The sequence below is a fragment of the Panulirus ornatus genome, chromosome 73, assembly GCF_036320965.1.
Source record: "Panulirus ornatus isolate Po-2019 chromosome 73, ASM3632096v1, whole genome shotgun sequence".
NCBI classification, from domain to species: domain Eukaryota; kingdom Metazoa; phylum Arthropoda; class Malacostraca; order Decapoda; family Palinuridae; genus Panulirus; species Panulirus ornatus.
In genome coordinates this window covers 7871532-7895843 of record NC_092296.1, presented here as the reverse complement: position 1 = coordinate 7895843, position 24312 = coordinate 7871532, and the positions used below count along the sequence as shown (strand labels likewise).

Here is a 24312-nt window from a genome sequence, read left to right as displayed (position 1 = left end):
TGGATGGGGTCGTTAGGAAGGTGAAAGCAAGAGTTTTGGAAAGAGGGGCAAGTATGCAGTCTGTTGTGGATGAGAGAGCTTGGTAAGTGAGTCAGTTGTTGTTCGCTGATGATACACTGCTGGTAGCTGATTCGGGTGAGAAACTGCAGAAGCTGGTGACTGAGTTTGGTAAAGTGTGTGAAAGAAGAAAGCTGAGAGTAAATGTGAATAAGAGCAAGCTTGTTAGGTACAGTAGGGTTGAATGTCAAGTCAATCATGAGGTAAGCTTGAATGGAGAAAAACTGGAGGAAGTGAAGTGTTTTAGATATCTGGGAGTGTATTTAGCTGCAGATGGAACCATAGAAGTGAAAGTGAACCATAGGGTGGGGAAGGGGGCAAAAGTTCTGGGAGTGTTGAAAACTGTGGATGTCGAGAACGTTATCATGGAAAGCAAAAATGGGTATGTTTGAAGGAATAGTGGTTCCAACAATGTAATATGGTTGTGAGGCATGCAGAGGGGGGTGGATGTGCTGGAAATGAGATGTTTGAGGATAATATGTGGTGTGAGGTGGTTTGATCGAGTAAGTAATGCAAGGGTAAGAGAGATGTGTGGTAATAAAAAGAATGTGGTTGAGAGAGCAGAAGAGGGTGTTTTGAAATGGTTTGGTCACATGGAGAGAATGAGTGAGAAGAGACTAACAGGGAGGATATATGTGTCAGAGGTGGAGGGAACAAGGAGAAGTGGGAGACCAAATTGCAGGTGGAAAGATGGAGTGAAAAAGATTTTGAGTGATCAGGGCCTGAACATGCAGGAGGGTGAAAGGCTTGCAAGGAATAGAGTGAATTGGAACAATTTGGCATACTGGGGTTGAGTGCTGTCAATGGATTGAACCAGGGCATGTGAAGCATCTATGGTAAACCATGGAAAGTTTTGTGGTGCCTGGATGTGGAGAGGGAGCTGTGGTTTCGGCGCATTATACATGACAGCTAGAGACTGAGTGTGAACAAATGTGGCCTTTGCTGTCTTTTCCTAGCACTACCTTGCGCACATGCGGGGGAGGGGGTTTTCATTTCATGAGTGGCGGTATGGCGACGGGAATGAATAAGGGCAGACAGTATGAATTATGTACATGTGTATATATGTGTATGTCTGTGTCTGTATGTACATATATGTATACGTTGAGATGTATAGGTATGTACATGTGCGTGTGTGGACGTGTATGTATATACATGTGTATGTGGGTGGTTGGTCCATTCTTTCGTCTGTTTCCTTGCGCTACCTCGCTAACATGGGAGACAGCGACAAAGCAAAATAAATAAATAAAATATAATAATGGGAAAAATCATCATATGATGCATGGAGTATTATGAGCCTATCTCCATGAGCATCATGACGTGCAGCAGTGAAGGGATTAAGCATCTTAGGATCAGAGAGATGTGACAGATACTTAACAGGTATTTATAAAATTTTACTGGCTGTCATTTATCAATGTCTCACTTAGCTCCAGCTTCACAGAAACTGAATTGCACTTATTCTCCATGGGAATAATTCAAATGAACCTGTCCCAATCCAAAAATTATTAGCCTAAATACCATTATATCTCAGATTTTTCCTAACAGGTAATGCCAATTAGCATAATCTCAACTTGTGACTTCTATCTTACATCCCAAACTTGCAAACACTTCCCAACTGGAACATCTAAAATATCTTTCACGTTCACACTGACTCTTGGCTAGATTAACAATTTGTGACAACAAAATACTGACGAAAGATTATTTAAATTTCAATAACCAAATATCTGTTCCCACTCAAAGTTCTAACATACCTCACATCAGAAATATAATGAGTATCACTTGATGATCACAAACAATGATAAGTGAATAAGGAACATAAAGTGAATAAGAAACATATGTCAAAATGTATATTCATGCTATCAATATCACTGATTTAGAGAAAAAACTATTATTGATATACTACCTTCTTTGCACGTCGGCGAAATCGACGAATTGTAGCATTCAACTGAGATGTGGACCACTTTGGTAAGGCAGTTTTTAGAGCCTCAGTATTAGTCCCATGTTGGTACAAGGCTTCAATGAGTTCCCATTTGTCTGCTGATGTCTTATCCATTATATATCTATACAGGCTGATGATACACTGGAAAGTATAAAGATACATATCTGTCATTTGAGCTCACTACAAATGGTATCTTTTAAGGGTACTTTCTCAGTTATGCTTAAACATATTATGAAATTTGTCAATATGAATCATGGAAGAAGAATTTTTAGTGAAAAGATTACTAGGTTGTTTACAAAGTATACAGCACAGCAGCACTTGCTGAAAAGGACAAGTGAGGGAGTTTCCTTGAAAAATAAATTTCAAAAGAGTTAGACACATAGATTTACTTTTGGATTCCATTACCTTGAATTTGAAAATATGAAAAATACACATGGAAAATTTTTCATCAATAAAGATAGTGTGATGTGACAGGGTGGATGCATCTGAAATGTAATTTAGCATGGAAACAAGATTGTGCTAAAGATTGGGTGAAAGCTATTATCATTTCTATATTCAAAGGAAAAGGTGCTAAGGATGTATGTAGCAATTGTAGCAGAATAAGTCTGTTAAATATACCAGGAAAAGTTTAAGCAAGAATATTAATTGATAGTGTGATAGTGTTATAGAGTGATTGGTTCCCAGTGAATGTCGGTTTGTGGCAGGGGTATGTGATGTCCCCATGGTTGCTTAATTTATTTATGGAAGGGGTGGTTAGGGAGGTAAATGCAAGAGTTTTGGAGAGAGGGGCAAGTATGCAATCTGTTGGGGATGAAAGGGCCTGGGAAGTGTCAGTTGTTGTTTGCTGATGATACAGCTCTAGTGAAGGGGGCTAATGAGGAAGTGATAACAAGTAGTGGTGATGTGAGGAGATGGCGTTAGTAATTTGAAGGTTTTTTGAATGTGTTTGATGATAGTGGCAGAAATAGGGTGTTTTGGTCGGGGGTGGTGTGCAAAGTGAGAGGGTTAGGGAGAATGATTTGGTATACAGGGAAGAGGTAGTAAAAGCTTTAGGAAGATGAAAGCCAGCAAGGCAGCAGGTTTGGATGGTATTGCACTGGAATTTATTAAAAAAGGATGTTGACTGTACTGTTGACTGGTTGGTAAGGTTATTCAATGTATGTATGACTCATGGTGAGGTGCCTGAGGACTGGCAGAATGCTTACATAGTGCCACTGTACAAAGGCAAAGGGGATAAAAGTGAGTGCTCAAATTACAGAGGTATAAGTTTGTTGAGTATTCCTGGGAAATTATATGGGAGGGTGTTGATTGAGAGGGTGAAGGCATGTACAAAGCATCAGATTGGGAAAGAGCAGTGTGGTTTCAGAAGTGGTAGAGGATGTGTGGATCAGGTGTTTGCTTTGAAGAATGTATGTGAGAAATACTTAGAAAAGCAAATGGATTTGTATGTAGCATTTATGGATCTGGAGAAGGCATATGATAGAGTTGATAGAGATGCTCTGTGGAAGGTATTAAGAATATATGGTGTGGGAGGTAAGTTGTTAGAAGCAGTGAAAAGTTTTTATCAAGGATGTAAGGCATGTGTATGTGTAGGAAGAGAGGAAAGTGATTGGTTCTCAGTGAATGTTGGTTTGTGGCAGGGATGCGTGATGTCTCCATGGTTGTTTAATTTGTTTATGGATGGGGTCGTTAGGAAGGTGAAAGCAAGAGTTTTGGAAAGAGGGGCAAGTATGCAGTCTGTTGTGGATGAGAGAGCTTGGTAAGTGAGTCAGTTGTTGTTCGCTGATGATACACTGCTGGTAGCTGATTCGGGTGAGAAACTGCAGAAGCTGGTGACTGAGTTTGGTAAAGTGTGTGAAAGAAGAAGGCTGAGAGTAAATGTGAATAAGAGCAAGCTTGTTAGGTACAGTAGGGTTGAATGTCAAGTCAATCATGAGGTAAGCTTGAATGGAGAAAAACTGGAGGAAGTGAAGTGTTTTAGATATCTGGGAGTGTATTTAGCTGCAGATGGAACCATAGAAGTGAAAGTGAACCATAGGGTGGGGAAGGGGGCAAAAGTTCTGGGAGTGTTGAAAACTGTGGATGTCGAGAACGTTATCATGGAAAGCAAAAATGGGTATGTTTGAAGGAATAGTGGTTCCAACAATGTAATATGGTTGTGAGGCATGCAGAGGGGGGTGGATGTGCTGGAAATGAGATGTTTGAGGATAATATGTGGTGTGAGGTGGTTTGATCGAGTAAGTAATGCAAGGGTAAGAGAGATGTGTGGTAATAAAAAGAATGTGGTTGAGAGAGCAGAAGAGGGTGTTTTGAAATGGTTTGGTCACATGGAGAGAATGAGTGAGAAGAGACTAACAGGGAGGATATATGTGTCAGAGGTGGAGGGAACAAGGAGAAGTGGGAGACCAAATTGCAGGTGGAAAGATGGAGTGAAAAAGATTTTGAGTGATCAGGGCCTGAACATGCAGGAGGGTGAAAGGCTTGCAAGGAATAGAGTGAATTGGAACAATTTGGCATACTGGGGTTGAGTGCTGTCAATGGATTGAACCAGGGCATGTGAAGCATCTATGGTAAACCATGGAAAGTTTTGTGGTGCCTGGATGTGGAGAGGGAGCTGTGGTTTCGGCGCATTATACATGACAGCTAGAGACTGAGTGTGAACAAATGTGGCCTTTGCTGTCTTTTCCTAGCACTACCTTGCGCACATGCGGGGGAGGGGGTTTTCATTTCATGAGTGGCGGTATGGCGACGGGAATGAATAAGGGCAGACAGTATGAATTATGTACATGTGTATATATGTGTATGTCTGTGTCTGTATGTACATATATGCATACGTTGAGATGTATAAAAAAAAAAAAAAAAATGACTCATGGTGAGGTGCCTGAGGACTGGCGGAATGCTTGCATAGTGCCACTGTACAAAGGCAAAGGGGATAAGAGTGAGTGCTCAAATTACAGAGGTATAAGTTTATTGAGTATTCCTGAGAAATTATATGGGAGGGTATTGATTGAGAGGGTGAAGGCATGTACAGAGCATCAGACTGGGGAAGAGCAGTGTGGTTTCAGAAGTGGTAAAGGATGTGTGGATCAGGTGTTTGCTTTGAAGAATGTATGTGAGAAATACTTAGAAAAGCAAATGGATTTGTATGTAGCATTTATGGATCTGGAGAAGGCATATGATAGAGCTGATAGAGATGCTCTGTGGAAGGTATTAAGAATATATGGTGTAGGAGGTAAGTTGTTAGCAGTGAAAAGTTTTTATTGAGGATGTAAGGCATGTGTACGTGTAGGAAGAGAGGAAAGTGATTGGTTCTCAGTGAATGTAGGTTTGCGGCAGGGGTGTGTGATGTCTCCATGGTTGTTTAATTTGTTTATGGATGGGGTTGTTAGGGAGGTGAATGCAAGAGTTTTGGAAAGAGGGGCAAGTATGAAGTCTGTTGTGGATGAGAGAGCTTGGGAAGTGAGTCAGTTGTTGTTCGCTGATGATACAGCGCTGGTGGCTGATTCATGTGAGAAACTGCAGAAGCTGGTGACTGAGTTTGGTAAAGTGTGTGAAAGAAGAAAGTTAAGAGTAAATGTGAATAAGAGCAAGGTAATTAGGTACAGTAGGGTTGAGGGTCAAGTCAATTGGGAGGTAAGTTTGAATGGAGAAAAACTGGAGGAAGTAAAGTGTTTTAGATATCTGGGAGTGGATCTGGCAGCGGATGGAACCATGGAAGCGGATGTGGATCATAGGATGGGGGAGGGGGCGAAAATCCTGGGAGCCTTAAAGAATGTGTGGAAGTCGAGAACATTATCTCGGAAAGCAAAAATGGGTATGTTTGAAGGAATAGTGGTTCCAACAATGTTGTATGGTTGCGAGGCGTGGGCTGTGGATAGAGTTGTGCGCAGGAGGATGGATGTGCTGGAAATGAGATGTTTGAGGACAATGTGTGGTGTGAGGTGGTTTGATCGAGTAATGTAAGGGTAAGAGAGATGTGTGGAAATAAAAAGAGCGTGGTTGAGAGAGCAGAAGAGGGTGTTTTGAAATGGTTTGGGCACATGGAGAGAATGAGTGAGGAAAGATTGACCAAGAGGATTTATGTGTCGGAGGTGGAGGGAATGAGGAGAAGTGGGAGACCAAATTGGAGGTGGAAAGATGGAGTGAAAATGATTTTGTGTGATCGGGGCCTGAACATGCAGGAGGGTGAAAGGAGGGCAAGGAATAGAGTGAATTGGATCGATGTGGTATACCGGGGTTGACGTGCTGTCAGTGGATTGAATCAGGGCATGTGAAGCGTCTGGGGTAAACCATGGAGAGCTGTGTAGGTATGTATATTTGCGTGTGTGGACATATGTATATACATGTGTATGGGGGTGGGTTGGGCCATTTCTTTCGTCTGTTTCTTTGCGCTACCTCGCAAACGCAGGAGACAGCGACAAAGCAAAAATATACATATATATATATATATATATATATATATATATATATAGGGAGCGGGGAGCTGGAAATCCTCCCCTCTCGTTTTTTTTAATTTTCCAAAAGAAGGAACAGAGGGGGCCAGGTGAGGATATTCCAAAAAAGGCCCAGTCCTCTGTTCTTAACGCTACCTTGCTAACGCGGGAAATAGCGAAGAGTTTAAAAAAAAAGAAAAGAAAGATATATATATATATATATATATATATATATATATATATATATATATATATATATGTATACATTGAGATGTATAGGTATGTATTTGTGCATGTGTGGATGTGTATGTATATACATGTGTATGTGGGTGGGTTGGGCCATTCTTTCGTCTGTTTCCTTGCGCTACCTCAATAACGCGGAAGACAGTGACAAAGTATAATAATAAAAGAGAGAGAGAGAGAGAGAGAGAGAGAGAGAGAGAGAGAGAGAGAATGAATACCTCCCACGTATTCCCTGCATGTCGTAGAAGGTGACTAAAAGGGGAGGGAGCGGGGGGGCTGGAAATCCTCCCTTCCTGATTTTAATTTTCTAAAAGGAACAGAGAATGGGGCCAAGTAAGAATTTTCCCTCTTAGGCTCAGTCCTCTGTTCTTGGAGCTACCTCACTATCTCAGGAAATGGAGATTATGTATTAGAGAAAAAAAATTAAAAAGCCACAGACACAATATACAGCCCTGCCTCTTACCTACATATATCCCAAAACTTTCGCTCAGCTCTCCATCCACTCTTACATATGCATTTGCTCCTCTACAGAAGGCTTTCACACTATCCAACACTTATCCTCCTGTACCATATATCCTTAACAAATCCCGTAAAGCATTCCACTTGACTCTTATATGCTTTCTCCAGATTCATAAAAGCTGCATACAACTTTTTATCTTTCAATGAATACTTTTCAATGGTCATCTTGACTACAATAATCTGATCCACACCTCTCCTAAAACTCCTTTGCTCTCCAATTATTCTGCATTCAGTCATTTCCATCAATCTCAGTCAATATTCTTGCATGCACTCTTCTTGGCACACTTAACAGACTTATTCCCGTTATTGCTACATACATCCTTAGCATCTTTTCCTCTGAATAAAGGAATGATAATAGCTTTCAGCCAATTCTCAGGTACAAACTTCTGTTTCCATGCTAAATTACATAAGATGCATCCACTCTATCACACTTTTTCCTCCATACTTCAGCATTTCAGCTGTAATCTCATCCACTCCAGGTACCTTTCCCATCTTTAGAATTTTTGCCCTTCTTACATTCCTTTTTGCTATAGGCCCCTGCATTTGTATCCTCTTCCTTCCATTCTCCATACCCATGCATGTAACAACTGCTGCCTCCCCTTCTCCCATATTCCATCTTCCTTTCCCTTCTGATTCAGCAATTCCCAACCATACTTTTCACATCAACACTTCAACCTTTACATCCACCTCTTTCCTTTTTCACTTCCATCCAGTATAGTTCCTTATTATTCTAAAACTTTCCACAAGATAACTTCATTCTCATTTACTCCAGGCACTCCCCATATAGTGTCTATCTTGCAAATTTCATCACATCCCACTTTCGCATTCATATTACCCAATCCAACCATGTTTCTCTTATTCTCAAAACCTTTTTTACATTCTATTCAAATTTCTCCAGAAAACCTTCATTTCATCCTTACCATGCACAGACTTCGTATTCACAGCCACATATACACATACCCATGGATACTTCACAATCTCAATCTTTCCTTTCACCCAAACTGTTCCTGATCCATTCTGTTCATGCTCTAAAACACCCTCCTGTACTCTTGGTGATAGTAGAACTGTATATCCTTCTTTGGCTTTTATCCAATAATTTTCACTCATTCCCGTCCATACCACATCTCCTTTCCTGCCCTCCCATAACTTGCATTCATTATTTTCATTTTCAGTCCACACACCCTCCCCAAGGATGTGGGTTTCCCTAATCCCTAGCACATCCATGCTATAACTTTTAAACCTCTCCACAATCTCCCTCCTTTTACTCTCACCAGTCATCCCATTCACATTCAGTGCCACCACCCTCAATTGCTCATCTCTTTTAACCTTGGCATAAGTGGTAGACTCCAATGCTGCTCCTCGGCCTTTTGTGTCTCATCCTTACCAGGCCACTGGCAGATGGCAACTCCAGTGCAGTATTTCCAGAGACAGTAAGGCTCTCAGCTAACATAAAAAAAACCTTCATAATCAACCAATAATTTCATAGGTCTGAAGCAAACAATAGTAATCACAGGTATGTCAGCCATAAATTAATTCAGAAATTGACAAGTGTAGGTCCCTAATGAAACTTTTACTTGTGTTGCCCTGAATTTAAAGCTACAAAAATCTTCTGTTGTAAAAAGCTTAATTCTACAATGAATGATAAATGCTGAATTACCTTTGTAAAAGGAAGGACAATGTGTTTTACAGGTTACTGTAACTTCATCTGTTATTATGGAACATACTTTATTCATACTTTGTATTTACATAGATATATACAAAACATATAATGAAAAATGACTGAACATACAGCAGATATCATCATCATGTACACAACTGACTCATTTGTCTATCACAGTTTTACTTATTTTTTAGATTTGTTGTATTAAAAAATACTTTTCCCTTCATTATCAAAATTTCTCCACATTACAAAAACTAAAGGAATTTGATACACAAATCAATAAAAGACTTCAGCATGTGTCATAACACATAATCTTACTCTATTAGGTAGCTCAGGCCAGTCCCATACACAAAGGAGTTAATGGAAATAATCAAGAACGCTTTGTAATTTGTGCCAAAGTTAAGGAAGAAAACAAAACTTTTTATACCAAATTGATTAAAAGGAGAATACAGTCTGTGATACAGTTAAAAGCAATATAACAATTATTCCATCAATATATAAAGTAGAAAATATAAATGTCTATACATATGTGGTGGCAAAACTGTGAATACTAATTTATACAGTATGGCATGGAACTTCTGAACTCATGATGCCCCCATCTCTTTCAAATTTCTCTACTATCATACAGCTTCTTAAATTTCTGAGTGCTATCTACATTCACAGTTTCATCACTCAGTTCCTGTCATTCATCCACTCCTCTCATACTTTATAAGTACTATTTACATCTTTTCAGTTATTAAAAGTTTTCTGCCTAACTCATGGCCATTTGCTGTTTTATCCTTTTATTATTTTCAAGAAATTACCACTACTGATGTCATCAAGCTGGTTCAAAAATTCAAATTCTAGGATCAAGTAATCTTTTACTCCTCTCTTCTACGGAGGACAAATTTTTGGCATCTAACCTCCAAGTGTAACTTAGCTCTCTTGATTCTGGTACTATTTTTGCTGTTCTCTTGGGGACCTTCTCTATCAGTTTTTTGTGGTTCAATAAAACAAAAATTTTGCTGTCTCTTGGGGACCTTCTCTATTAGTTTTTTGTGGTTCAATAAAACAAAGACCAAACCTGAAGAGCACAGTAAATATAGAAATTGAACAGGTGCTTGAATATCTCCTTATCAATACACTTGAATGCAATTCTAATAGCTGCCAGCAGAAGTTTATTCCCTTTACTGTTCTCCTAAGGTGTGACCTGTTGACATGTTAGGTACAATGTCAACTCCTAGGTCCCTCTCACAAAGATTCCTGAGGCTTATTTGCTGTTAGATAATATTTGTAATGTGGCCTTCTTTCACTGTGTTCTAACCTTATTACAATGCATAAGCTCGAATTTCATCAGTTATCCCTTTGAAAATGGATTCAATTCCTTGCTTTTAATGTCTTTTATGGCCTGATCATCATCCGTAAACATATTCAAACATGAGTGCTTTGTTACCTTTCACGGATATAATTTTCAATCCATCAATGGGGTCTCCCTCTAGTTACTGGCTGAAGATCCTGCTTCTTCACCAGCCTCATGACTGGTACAATGTCAAATGCCTTTAGGTAGTCAAGATACATACAATTCACATAGTCTTTTTTTCTTTTTTGTCAAATCTCTAATAGTGGTAGCACATTAGTTTGTGTATGGATTATGAAAGGCTCAAGTTATTTTCAATATGATTTTCTTCCACTCTAAAAGGATAGCTTTATTCTTCTTACAGCTTCAAAAAAAAAAGGTGCTTTACAAGCCCAAACTGAATCATGACTGATCTTAAAGGTTCAAATTTAAAAACTGCAATTCAACCCATCCTAAAATAACGTAAATATGTTGGGTATAACCATATCCATATCTGCTGTTTCCTGGAAACCTCAAATATTCAAAATCATAAAATCTGCTTCCCAAAAGCTAGGGATGTTGTACAGATGCTGCCACAGCTTCAAAGCTACACTACTTCTAATAAGTGAGAAATGATAGACTCCTTAGTACCACAACTTGTCCACTGGCAATGATACAAATTTGCCAGCATTTCACTATGCACACCAAGTTCTGTAACACCATACACTGGTAACTACTGTGTACATAAATATAAGACAGTAAATTCAATGTGATACTAGAATTACATGGAACAAACTGAAATAACAGCATGGGTGTTAACAAAGAAAATGAACTAGCACCCAATTAGGACTATGGCCAATATTACTGTAATTCACGTAAAAGCAATATTACATTAAAAGATTAATAAAAATTGGCTGTGTCCCAGCAATTATACTGCTGAAACCTTACAACAATGTTTAATGCCAACATGGTAAAACCTGTAACTCTCCTAAAATCACTTGTACATGAAAAAGCAAAATTCTCTGCTTATCCAATTCCTGCATATTTGATTCCTTCATCATAAATACTTTTAACACTTTAAACATTACCCTCTCTAGCATTGAACTTTGCTAAAGATGGGTGCTGTTCCAGTATGGCAGCATAAGAATGACACAAGCGGTTAAACTCGGACATACTGATCTGAAAAGGTCGTAATGCAGGGTCTACATCTGCTACAGTAAACATCATATTTACCAGTTCATCCCGTCTCGCCTCTGGGAAAAGCATTCCAGCTCCTTTTTTAGAATATTTCTGTCGAAAACTGAATATCGAACGCACAACTTTTTCTACAAGAGAGAAATCCAGTGGTATCAGGGGCTCAACCCGTGGAACAAAATGAGCAATACCAACATCCACCTCTGGCTTTGGGACAAATGCACGTCCTGGGATAGTAAACTTATGGGTTACATCACACCAGTTTTGGCACATAACAGACAGACGACACCGTTGAGAGTGTCCTGGGAGAGCCACCATGCGCTGTACCACCTCCAGTTGGAAGGTTAAAGTCATGCGCACACGGCCATTCACCCAAGCATTGCGTTTCAAACTAATATCTTTCAACCATCGAATAATCAAAGGTGTTGCAACATTGAAAGGCAAGTTTCCAATAAGGTGAATTTTTGGCAAATTGCCTTCCCAGGGCTGTGTCAGATCTGAGGAGAAGATCTTTTCCATATTAAAAGTGAGAACATCCCCCAATTCAATATCAAGTTTACCAAATGAGGCATCTTTCAGTTGGTCTAAAATCGGTAAGAATCTAGGGTCCTTCTCTATTACAGTGAGACGAGCTGCTCCTTGTTCCAGAATGCTGCGAGTGATGCCACCTGGTCCTGGCCCAACCTCACACACATGACAGTTCCGAACACGTCCACTGCTACGAACTAGTTTGCTGTTCAGTTTATGGTCCATTAAGAAATTCTGGCTGAGATGCTTCACTGCTTTTACCTTGTACAGTCTGACAAGGTCCCTAGGGGAGGGTAGTGAGGGAAGTCTGAGAGTTGCAGCAGCCACCTGCTTGGCTGTCGAGACTGACCCACCAACCATCACCTGCCAACATTTCCATATTATAAAGCCTATTCTGTTACTTATACCTCGATCTGTAAATCCACAAAGGAAATGTTGAATATACAGTAAGGAAATCTTACATAACACTGGTCAACAAAAATTTTGTCCTAAGGGAAAAAAATTATGTATTTTTGTATGCTGAATTCAGATATGTTTTCAGAATTTCTCTACCACCCAAAGTTTTTTCTTCCAGCATACTAATATATCATTATGTACAGTATATATATGTATCAGCGCTCTACAGAACATCTGAAACAAAAAGTTTAACAAACACAGCTATTTCCATTGTTTGTGAAGTGCAATAGCTTCTTTTTGAAAGCACAAGCCTAGATAAATGAGTCACCAGGGGCCTAAAGAAATGCGACTGGAAATGTTGGGACATGCAAACAGTGCCCAAGAACTCAATTTGCAAACAAAGTCTTTTCCACTCTGCTGATAGATTGTGTTTTTGTGTATTCAAGTGTTGTGCTGGTACTCCAATCACCATTATAATACCGAGACTGTAAATTTTCAGTTCTTTCTGCTACGGCTGCAGTGAACTGACATTCATATTGCAAAAACGTTCCTTTATACCCCTAATTAAGAAATGCTATAAGCATTAATTTGATTGTAAAGTGGGAGACCAGGATAAAAGTTTATGTCACATGTGTCAGGTTTCTCTTAGGATGAGCAAAAGGTTCATGCCATATGCCTTTTGCCATTCTTATGGCTTGGAGAGAACCCAAAGATTATGCTTCAGAGTACTATTTCTCCCTGACACATAAATGGTGTAACATCAAAATCCAAACATACTGTTAAATATCCTAATATACCATCTCGTATGAGGCCAGTACCTCAGAGTCAGGAATTCCCTGCGCCAGAGCCTCGAAACATGACAATGAGTAACGATAAGTCTGATGATGAGAAAGTAGACCAAGTAGAGGACAATACAGATCCAACAATTTAAGAAAGCTATTCTTCAAGAGAACTAAGTGAACCACTTAAAATTTGTCTAAGTAGCAAGCAGAACTTTTGCGTTCCAAGTTGGGCTGGAATCTTCTCCAGAATGAAAATAAAGTTTGATATTTTCTTGATTGCCATATCATTTTCAAGGAATTTTCTCCCTTGAAGATGGTTTGGTGTTCTGTAATGATGTTAGTTATGTTATGGAGGCACTTGGCCATGAATAAAACACAGGTGAGTGGTGCTTGTTTACTGACTCATCAAAAGTAAGCTTGAAAGCAGTTCTACTCCACAAAAGAAATAAGTTACCCTCTGTTACTTTGGCTCACACAGGTAACATGAAGGAATCGTATGATAACATGAAGCTTCCTTTAGAAAATATTAAGTATGGTGACTTAAAGTGGGACGTATGTGGTGACCTAAAGGTTGTAGCACTTTTACTCAGAATGCAACTTGGTTACATGAAGTTCTGTCATTTCCTCTGTAAGTGGAACAGCCAAGAAAAATCATTATGCGAAGAAAGTCAGGCCAAAACAAACATCACTGACTCTACTGAAGAAGAATGTCATAAATTTTTCCTTTTGTTGATCTTGAGAAAATTTATCTGCCTCCTTTGCACATTAAGCTCGGGTTGATGAAGAACTTCGTCAAAGGTATGGATAAAACTGGCCATGGATTCACATATTTGATGAAAAAATTCCCCAGAATCATTGATGCAAAAATCAAGGAGTGTATTTTTGTAGGGACACAGATTAGAGAACTGCTTTGAAATAGAAATTTCGATGAAGAGCTAAATGAAGTAGAAAAAACTGCTTGGCTGTCATTTAAGAAAGTTTGCAAGGATCTTTTTGGGAATCACAAATCAAAAACTATTGTGATGTAAAAGATCTCAAGACTTCATATAAAGCTCTGGGGTGCAATATGTGCCTAAAAATTCACTTTTTGTAGTCGCACTTAGACTTTTTCCCGGAAAATCTTGGGGCAGTCAGTGATGAGCACAGCAAAAGATTTCACAGGACATTTTGGACATGGAAAAGTGGTACCAAGGAAAGTGAAACCCCTCTATGTTAGCAGATTACTGCTGGTCACTGAGGAGAGATGTTCCTGAGGCCAAATATTGCCAAAAATCATACTCTTTTACATTTCAGATACAAGTTTATAAGTGTAATACCAACCTTATTTATAAGCAATATACACATAGTAAAATTCATTGCTCTGTCATAACCATGCCTGACAGAAGAATTCTAAAAACAGATTAAAATTCAGCATAAAAAGTACTATTTCACCTATTTCCACCTATTTCAGTTTGTGGGATGAAAAAAAGTAAAATTTTGTTGAACCAGTGTAACAGACATTATAGAACTACACAAAGCCTAGTTATACAACTACACTATGACATTGTAAAGCTTATTCTGTTACTTATACCTCAATTTGTACATCCATAAAGGAATCATCAAATATACAGTAAAGAAAACTTAAATATCAGACATTATATGACTATACAATTCCTAGCTATATAACTATGCAATGACTAGCATCAATATCATGTTGAAAAAAATTGCATGCACGAGTGTCAACAAACATTTATGTATTAACTGAATAATACAGTGATTTAGTTTATTCTCTATCTTCACAAAATAACTTCAAATGCATATCAATATTCACTCTTGAGACCACTCACTATTCTAACAGTAATGTTCATTGCTATTAAGAATTTATTGTAGTAATGTATATGGTTTGAGATTTGCAGGTATGCGAGAAGAGTAAACATTCAAGCACAAAACAGGATTACCCTACACAGTGAACCATCTGAAATCCAGCACTGAAAAAGATCACCAAATTAGGGCTCGAATTAATGCTTATAAGATCTCTTCCACACAAACTCAGATTCTTTGATCTCTTTAAAATGCATGAGCTTACTGTTTACAATGCCAACCAAATGAATAACCATGGTGGAAATATACTAAGTACCATACATTCTATCCCCAGGGTCGACGTGCTGTCAATGGATTGAACCAGGGCATGTGAAGCGTCTGGGGTAAACCATGGAAAGTTCTGTGGGGTCTGGATGTGGAAAGGGAGCTGTGGTTTCGGTGCATTTTTACATGACAGCCAGAGACTGAGTGTGAACGAATGTGGCCTTTGTTTGAGGGGGGAGGGGGTTGTTATTTCATGTGTGGCGGGGTGGCGATGGGAATGAATAAAGGCAAACAGTATGAATTATGTACATGTGTATATATGTATATGTCTGTGTGTGTATATATATGTATACGTTGAGATGTATAGGTATGTATATTTGCGTGTGTGGACGTGTATGTGGGTGGGTTGGGCCATTCTTTCATCTGTTTCCTTGCGCTACCTCGTTAATGTGGGAGACATCGACAAAGCAAAATAAATAAATAAATAAATACCATACATTCTTAGTAAGAATAAACAATAGTAATAAAGATTTATTTACAAAAGCATCAAAAAGGCATATCATTTGATTTCCACATCCTACAGTATTATCATTTAAAACACATTACTCCCATCCCTCAGAGCCATACCACTACCGAGTTCATGTTGAAAAGTCATTTAAATGACAGTAAAATAACACCCAACACTCTTGTATCATTCCTTACAGTCACAATAAAGAATTCATACGATAAAAGATAAAATACCAAACCTTGAAAAGTTGCATTTCTACTCTGGACTCTTATCAAAGATTTACCTTAATGTCAATATTCTGGTAGACATATACCAGTTACCCCCTAAGACTAACTACCACAAAAACCGTGCTTGAAGTCATCACACAGATGACACAGCAAGCAGTCGTGCAATGCCCAACAGCAGATGAAATTTTATGTCAGTATAATTCTACCCGTAACCTTGCGCTACCTCGCTAACGCGGGAGACAGCGACAAAGTATAAAAATAAAATAAAATAATTCTATCATCATTTCTATTACTAAGTGAGGTCCAATAAAGGTTCTCTTCATATTTTCACAAGGATAATTCCTACTCATTACATACATCAACCCCAGATTATTTTCCTCTGATGTACACAACCCATAATACTACTTCCTAAGATTAAGTAATACAATCCAAGAAAATGTCACACCTAAATTCATGATCTACAACAATACCTGTACTCACTGAATGCTTGGCTACCATGGAGCCATGCTGTGCTACTGGTTTACCATGACCAGTGTAATAATTAAGTGCTTGGGAACCACCTAAGTCAACTAAAATAATAATCTATTACGTGTTGCAATGTCAGTACACTGTATATACTTAATAGTTAAATAATGTAGATATGAATATCATAGGATTATATCTACAGTTGGTCAGGCTGTCCTAGTGATTTTTTTTCTTGCCTTAAAGTCCTGCTCAAATTTTTTGCCAGTTCCTAAACAAGACCCACTGAATTTATTCTCTCACTTTGAAGGCAACTAAGAATGCTTACTAAATTGTTAATCGCTTCGTAATGTTTACAACTTCAATGTTTATATGAATTTTCAAGAGGAGCAGAAACGTTAGAATTCCTCCGAATTCTACGTCCCTACGAAGAAATTAATGGAGAGCTACGTTTTAATTCAACGGTATTTTCTTGAATACGATTCAACTCTATATTCACTAATGGATTAAAAAAAAATTTGTGATACTTAAATAGTTAAAGCATGTTGTTAGAAGTTCTAAAAAAGGTTTTTGTTGTAAATTTCTGTTGATTTAAAAAGAATCTAATATAGAATCGGGGTGGTATGACTAAAGTATCAAATACTTCGACAAACGACTGGACACTTTAAAAGCGGTCGAGTTATATAAAAAACTATTGTAACTAAATGAGTTAATTAAAATAAAAAATATTGTTGGGCATTGTAATTAAAACAAAAGATAATTTTAAATCTTTAAAATATCTCTTATTATGCATTTATATTATTAATATTATTTATTGCTAAGAATTGTTTTTGTTATAGTGTAGATTTTAGTGTCACTATCATATGATTGCCGTCTGCTACTGCATCGACCTGTTACTGGTGTAACAAGTATAACTCATTCTCTTACTTCACCTGAAATACAGTATATCTCAAAATGGCGCTCAGCGATGCAGATGTTCAGAAGCAGGTATGTTTTGAGATACTATTAATAAAACTTTAGTGACGGTAGCGAGAGGCCGTCTGTAAATTCCAGGTGGCAGGACTAATACTTCAGCATATTCTAATGGCAAGGCAGGGTAAGTGTGGCCAATGTATTATACCTTTTATCCGATGATGATTTTCTTTTAAGTTATTATTTCTGTTCTCTTTCCAACAATCGGCACCGTAACTCAGTCCAGTGATGTCAGTGGTGAAGATGCACTGAACTTCGACAAACCCTTCATTCTACCAACAAACCCTTCATTCTACCATTTGTAGACACATTTTTCATCAGTTTAGCCGTTGTATCTTTACTACACTTTCAGTAAACCCAAATTCACTTCATCCAGAAATTCTTTAAAGGCTGTGCTACTTTTAGTGACAGAAATGTGGACTCGTTTAGAATGAGAAGTTGTTTGATGAGATTGTCATTCCAAAGATACAGCCTCTACAAAGATGACTACACTCTTAGTTTAATTTCAAGCCGGCAGAATCCATTAACTCCTATTTATTACTTAAACTGATAAATGGAGGAGCTTTCATCAACAGTGTAAACATTCTTAATCAAAAGTGCTGTATTTGATAAAAGCTTGTTTAGTTTACTTAAGAGTTGGGAGTGGATGAACAGTGCCAGAAACTATTCGGATGAGCTCTTCTTACGAGGAGAAATGAGAATAAACACCTTAAACACCAGTGTAGGACAAAAAATGAAGGTTGTCTCATGAACAGTTTTTCCATTTTTTGACATAACCTATTTTTCATGAAAATGTTTATTTTCACAAAAAATGACCAGTCTCAAGCATTCATTTGCCACCTTAATTTGTTTTCATGCATAAAAAATGATCATGATTATAGTACTGATATTAATGGCTTAATACCAAAACAGTGATTTTTAATTGAAATCCACTGTTTTGCTAATTCAAAATGCTGCCATAGCACACCTTTCCCCTAAATGGGCTTTCCCATCCAGTATTTCAAACTCATTACAGTACTCCAGCTTTCTGGAATAGCACTTGGTCTCAGGTTAAATCAAAATATTAGCCAATTCATACTGGAGATAATGTTGCAGCTTGAGTGATTTTGAAATGTCTACATTGTCTGAATGACATTTTTTTATGACATGTTTAATAGTAAGTTTACAAAATTTTATCAGTGTTAATTGTACTCACCTAGTGTATTCCTTATATTCTTAGATCCATCATATGATGGCCTTCATTGAACAAGAGGCCAATGAGAAAGCAGAAGAAATTGATGCTCGAGCTGAAGAAGAATTTACCATTGAAAAGGGTCGCTTAGTACAGCAGAATCGTCTCAAGATTATTGAGTATTACGAACGCAAGGAGAAACAGGTTGAGCTTCAGAAAAAGATGTATGACTAAGATGATTTTGTTTTTTGGTGAATTGCTTACTTGACAAAATGATAAACTGTGATTTTGTTTTTTGGTGAATTGCTTACTTGACAAAATGATAAACTGTATTAACTGATAATTTTTGTAGTTTTTCACTCAATTGAGGATATACTTGAAATTAAGTTTAGAAGTTGTATCCTGACCCTGTTGCTTTGTCAAATATTATTTTTAGCTTTATAATTATTCTGATATTGTAGTGTTTGTATTAACAAGTTTTTATCTGTCAATCAGTGGGGCCAGTAACTTGTTGAACAAATCCCGGTTAGAGGTACTGAAAGCTCAAGAGGCACACATCAAGAATGTTCTCCATGAGGCAAGGCAAAAACTGAGCATTCTTTCTCAGAACCAGGCAGCATATTCCAAACTCTTGGAAGATCTCATCTGTCAAGGGCTGTGTCAGGTGTGTTCCTTAGTGTAATAAACAATGTGACAGTTTTCTTTGTATGTTATCTACTCATTTAGTGATATCATAGTTGTGCAAGGAAGAGAGTGAACTGGAAAGATGTGGTATACCAGGGTTGACATGCTGTCATTGGACTGAATCAGGGCATGTGAAGCATCTGGGGTAAACCATGGAAAGGTCTGTGGAGCCTGGATGTGGATAGGGAGCTGTGGTTTCACTGCATTACACATGACAGCTAGAGACTGAGTGTGAAAGAATGTGGTCCTTTTTTTCTGTTTTCCTGGCGCCACATTGCTGAAGCAGGGGTTAGTGATGCTGTTTCCTGTCGGGTGGGGTGGCAACAGGAATAGATAGGGCAAGCAAGTATGAATACATACATGTGTATGTATGTATATGTCTGTGTATATGTGCATATATGGCATTTATGTGTAAATACATGTATATGAGTGGATGGGCCATTCTTCATCTGTTTCCAGACACTACCTCACTGACATGGGAAACAGTGATTATCTATGATAATGATATAACAAAGGAGAATCTGCTGCCTTCATGTTTTATGATAGGTAAAAGAAATTGCACCTCAGTTTGTGTAGTAAAACAGTTTTACCCATAGTAAGCTCTGACCTTTCTTATTTTTACACCTTAAAACCCTTAAACTCCTCAGTTTAGGTAGTAAAACAGTTTTACCTATAGGAAGCTCTGACCTTTCTTATTTTTACACCTTAAACTCCTATGTTCCTCCCTATGTGCACAAAAAGTAAAAGAAATAAGCATTAAGATATTATTAGAATGCAAGCAGTTGAGGTCTTTTATCAGGGTAAATGGTAAAATTAGGATGAAAAACTCCAAAGAATCATTAATAAGATATGATAGATATGTGGAAGGATTTTAGAAGGGTGTTTGTGAAGATAATGGGAATGCAGTTAGATGCAAGAGAAGGCAAATGAGGTGGATAGAATTCATGAAGTATGGGTGTGAGATTGCCCTAAGCATGGATGAATGTGTAAATAGATGCAAAAGTTTACTCCTGTCCTTTGGTTCTTGGAAATGCTAGCCTTTTCTTTCATCAGTGAATTACAAATGATCAATCAGATCTCCGTCCATATACATGTATATATTTGTACCTACATATAAAGATGTCAACTTATGAAATGTAGTTGCTCCCAAAGAATTTTGCATGGAATATCGTATAAAAAAATTGTGGACATACATAATGCTAGTGGAGAAAAGAAATGTTTTTATTATCATTATTAGTGCAGAGAATGTGTACAAAATATGATGGGAGTAAATTTCTTCAGCTGTTGGAGCCATCTTTGATATTGCGATGCCGACAAGCTGATCAGGCCTTGGTGGAGCAAGCCATTTCCCGAGCAGTAGTTTCCTACAAAAATCTCTCTGGTAGAGACTGCAAGTTGGAAATAGACACAGCAAATTGGCTTCCTGCTGAAATGTGAGTAATTATGTCATGTATGCACAGAATATAGCCACATACAGGGGTTCCTTGGGTCACAAATAGGTTAAGTTTATGGACCTTATTCTTAGATTGATCTTTTCATAAGTTAGAAAATATATACATGTGTATGTGGGTGGGTTGGGCCTTTCTTTCATCTGTTTCCTTGCACTACCTCACTAATGCGGGAGAAGGCGATTAAGTATAACCCACCCACATACACATGGATATACATACGTGTCCACACACGCACATATACATACCTATACATCTCAACGTATACATATATATACACACACAGACATATACATATATACACATGTACATAATTCATACTGTCTGCCTTTATTCATTCCCATCGCCACCCCATCACACATGAAATAACCCCCTCCCCCCACATGTGTGCGAGGTAGCGCTAGGAAAAGACAACAAAGGCCACACTGGTTCACACTCAGTCTTGAGCTGTCATGTAATAATGCACTGAAACCACAGCTCCCTTTCCACATCTAGGCCCCACAGAACTTTTCATGGTTTTCCCCAGACGCTTCACATGCCCTGGTTCAATACATTGACAGCATGTCGACCCCAGTATACCACATTGTTCCAATTCACTCTATTCCTTGCACGCCTTTCACCCTCCTGCATGTTCAGGCCCTGATCACTCAAAATCATTTTCACTCCATCTTTCCACCTCCAATTTGGTCTCCCACTTCTCCTCATTCCCTCCACCTCTGACACATATATCCTCTTGGTCAATCATTCCTTACTCATTCTCTCCATGTGACCAAACCATTTCAAAACACCCTCTTCTCCTCTCTCAACCACACTCTTTTTATTACCACACATCTCTCTTACTCAATTATTACTTACTCGATCAAACCACCTCACACCACATATTGTCCTCAAACATCTCATTTCCAGTACATCCACCCTCCTCTGCACAACTCTATCTATAGCACACGCCTCTCAACCATATAACATTGTTGGAACCACTATTCCTTCAAACATATCTGTTTTTGCTTTCCGAGATAATGTTCTCGACTTTCACACATTCTTCAACACTCCCAGAACTTTCACCCCCTCCCCCACCCTATGATTCACTTCTGCTTCCATGGTTCCATCCGCTGCCAAATCCACTCCCAGGTATCTAAAACACTTTGCTTCCTCCAGTTTTTCTCCATTCAAACTTACCTCCCACTTGACTTGATATTCAACCCTACTGTACCTAATAACCTAGCTCTTGTTCACATTTACTCTCAGCTTTCTTCTTTCAAACACTTTACCAAACTCAGTCACCAGCTTCCGCAGTTTCTCACACGAATCAGCCACCAGCGCTGTATCATGAGCAAACAACAACTGACTCACTTCCCAAGCTCTCTCATCCACAACAGACTGCATACTTGCCCCTCTTTCTAAAACTCTTGCATTCACCTCCCTAACAACCCATCCATAAACAAATTAAACAACCATGGAGACGTCACGCACCCCTGCTGCAAACCAACATTCACTGAGAGCCAATCACTTTCCTCTCTTCCTACACGTACACATGCCCTACATCCTTGATAAAAACTTTTCAGTGCTTCTAACAACTTGCCTCTCACACCATATATTCTTAATACCTTCCACAGAGCATCTCTGTCAACTGTCATATGCCTTCTCCAGATCCATAAATGTTACATACAAATCCATTTGCTTTTCTAGGAATTTCTCACATTTATTTTTCAAAGCAAACACCTGATCCACACATCCTCTACCACTTCTGAAACCACACTGCTCTTCCCAAATTTGATGCTCTGTACATGCCTTCACCCTCTCAGTCAATACCCTTCCACATGATTTCCCAGGAATACTCAACAAGCTTATACCTCTGTAATTTGAGCACTCACTTTCATCCCCTTTGCCTTTGTACAATGGCACTATGCAAGCATTCCGCCAATTCTCAGGCACCTCACCATGAGTCATACATACATTAAGTAACCTTACCAACCAGTCAACAATATAGTCACCTCTTTTTTAATAAATTCCACTGCAGTACCATCCAAACCCGCTGCCTTGCTGGCTTTCATCTTCTGCAAAGCTTTCACTGCCTCTTCTCTGTATACCAAATCATTCTCCCTAACCCTCTAACTTTGCACACCACCTCGACTAAAACACCCTATATCTGCCACTCTATCATTAAACACATTTAACAAACCTTCAAAATACTCACTCCACCTCCTTCTCACATCACCACTTCTTGTTATCACCTCCCCATTAGCCCCCTTCACTGAAGTTCCCATTTGTTCCCTTGTCTTACACACTTTATTTACCTCCTCCCAAAACATCTTTTTATTCTCCCTAAAATTTAATGATACTCTCTCACCCCAACTCTCATTTGCCCTCTTTTTCACCTCATGCACCTTTCTCTTGACCTCCTGCCTCTTTCTTTTATACATCTCCCAGTCATTTGCATTATTTCCCTGCAAAAATCGTCCAAATGCCTCTCTCTTCTCTTTCACTAATAATCTTACTTCTTCATCCCACCACTCACTACCCTTTCTAATCTGCCCAACTCCCATGCTTCTCATGCCACAAGCATCTTTTGCGCAAGCCGTCACTGCTTCCCTAAATACATCCCATTCCTCCCCCACCCCCCTTACCTCCTTTGTTCTCACCTTTTTCCATTCTGTACTCAGTCTCTCCTGGTATTTCCTTGCACAAGTCTCCTTCCCAAGCTCACTTACTCTCACCACTCTCTTCACCCCAACATTCTCTCTTCTTTTCTGAAAACCTCTACAAATCTTCACCTTCGCCTCCACAAGATAATGATCAGACATCCTTATGGTTGCTCTTAATTGATGAGAGTTTCAGGGAAGACTGGTGTTTGAATATTTGTATGTCATTCCTCAATATATTAGGTCCTGGCGCATTACAAATTTTACAATGTCAGACCAAATCAAAGGCTGCATGGTTATCAAATAAGCAATGTAGTGTAAGAATGTACCAGTGGATATACCATTCAAATCAGTTTATATCTAGAGAGGTGCCATTTGCTCATACTCCTTGGTTTACCTAAGGACTTCGAAGTGTTTGTCACATATTTAACCCCCATTTTTTCTATACAGCTGTGGAGGTGTTGAGATGCTGACAAAAGGCAACCGTATCAAGATCTCTAATACTCTTGAGGCACGTCTAGAAATGTTGGCTCAGCAGATGCTTCCAGAAATTCGTGCAATGCTCTTTGGAGCAAATCCAAACCGCAAGTTTGATAACTAAGCTCACTATCTATGTCCTTGCAATGTTTAGTAAAGGCTGTCTTATATTACTGGCAAAAGCACAAAATTTTGAAAGAATACTGATATGGGTTACTAATGACTAACAGAAGTCAGTGCACATTACAGCCATGAGTTAATATCAGTAACTGGCTCTCCAATATATAATCCTTAGTGTTGTATATTTGGGAATTACTTTAGAAAATTTTGATTTCAGAAGTAGTACTAGATACAAAGGAGATTTGTAATACTTCAGAATTTCAAGTTTGAGTTGCATAGAATGACATTCATTGATACTATTTGTCTTCCTCTTTTAGATAGGAATGCTCGCTCAGTTATTCAGCCTTCATTGTGTATAGAATTCTAAGCCAGTTTTCAACATTCCTCATTTATGAATATTTATGTAAATAGTAAACCAATGCTTTGTAATTTGTGTCATAATGAAAGTTTTAGTTTCTTTATCCTCCAGTTATATAT

At 38.5% G+C, this 24312-nt stretch overlaps 2 protein-coding genes across 6 annotated transcripts; one reads left to right on the top strand and one right to left on the bottom strand.

Moving 5' to 3' along the window:
• Window positions 1-1844: 1844 nt before the first annotated feature.
• On the bottom strand, window positions 1845-17016 carry mtTFB1 (mitochondrial transcription factor B1). Of its 5 annotated transcripts, none has more exons than XR_011712559.1 (2): window positions 16653-17016; window positions 1845-2134 (listed from the first exon to the last, which is right to left on the bottom strand). XR_011712559.1 is itself a non-coding variant. In XM_071660978.1 (2 exons), exon 2 carries the CDS (start codon window positions 12243-12245, stop codon window positions 11241-11243), a length of 1005 nt encoding a protein of 334 aa, XP_071517079.1. In that variant the 5' UTR covers window positions 12246-12248; window positions 16653-16783; the 3' UTR covers window positions 8897-11240. The 5 variants fall into 5 exon arrangements, 3 of the variants coding, with proteins under 3 accessions (XP_071517079.1, XP_071517080.1, XP_071517077.1); XR_011712560.1 differs by lacking the exon at window positions 16653-17016 and adding an exon at window positions 16343-16646; XM_071660978.1 differs by lacking the exon at window positions 1845-2134 and adding an exon at window positions 8897-12248 and having other exon boundaries at window positions 16653-16783.
• Window positions 17017-17157: 141 nt separating this feature from the next.
• On the top strand, window positions 17158-24281 carry Vha26 (V-type proton ATPase subunit Vha26). Its single transcript, XM_071660980.1, has 5 exons — window positions 17158-17311; window positions 18516-18691; window positions 18963-19131; window positions 20433-20584; window positions 23689-24281. Exons 1-5 carry the CDS (start codon window positions 17279-17281, stop codon window positions 23837-23839), a joined length of 681 nt encoding a protein of 226 aa, XP_071517081.1. The 5' UTR covers window positions 17158-17278; the 3' UTR covers window positions 23840-24281.
• Window positions 24282-24312: the final 31 nt, after the last annotated feature.

Excerpts from the sequence above, each read along its gene's own strand:
- Vha26 (XM_071660980.1), top strand. The coding sequence starts at position 17,279 with ATGGCGCTCAGCGATGCAGATGTTCAGAAGCAG. Across the intron at positions 17,312-18,515 it reads ATGCAGATGTTCAGAAGCAG|ATCCATCATATGATGGCCTT; the intron begins GTATGTTTTGAG and ends TTATATTCTTAG. Across the intron at positions 20,585-23,688 it reads AATTGGCTTCCTGCTGAAAT|CTGTGGAGGTGTTGAGATGC; the intron begins GTGAGTAATTAT and ends TTTTCTATACAG.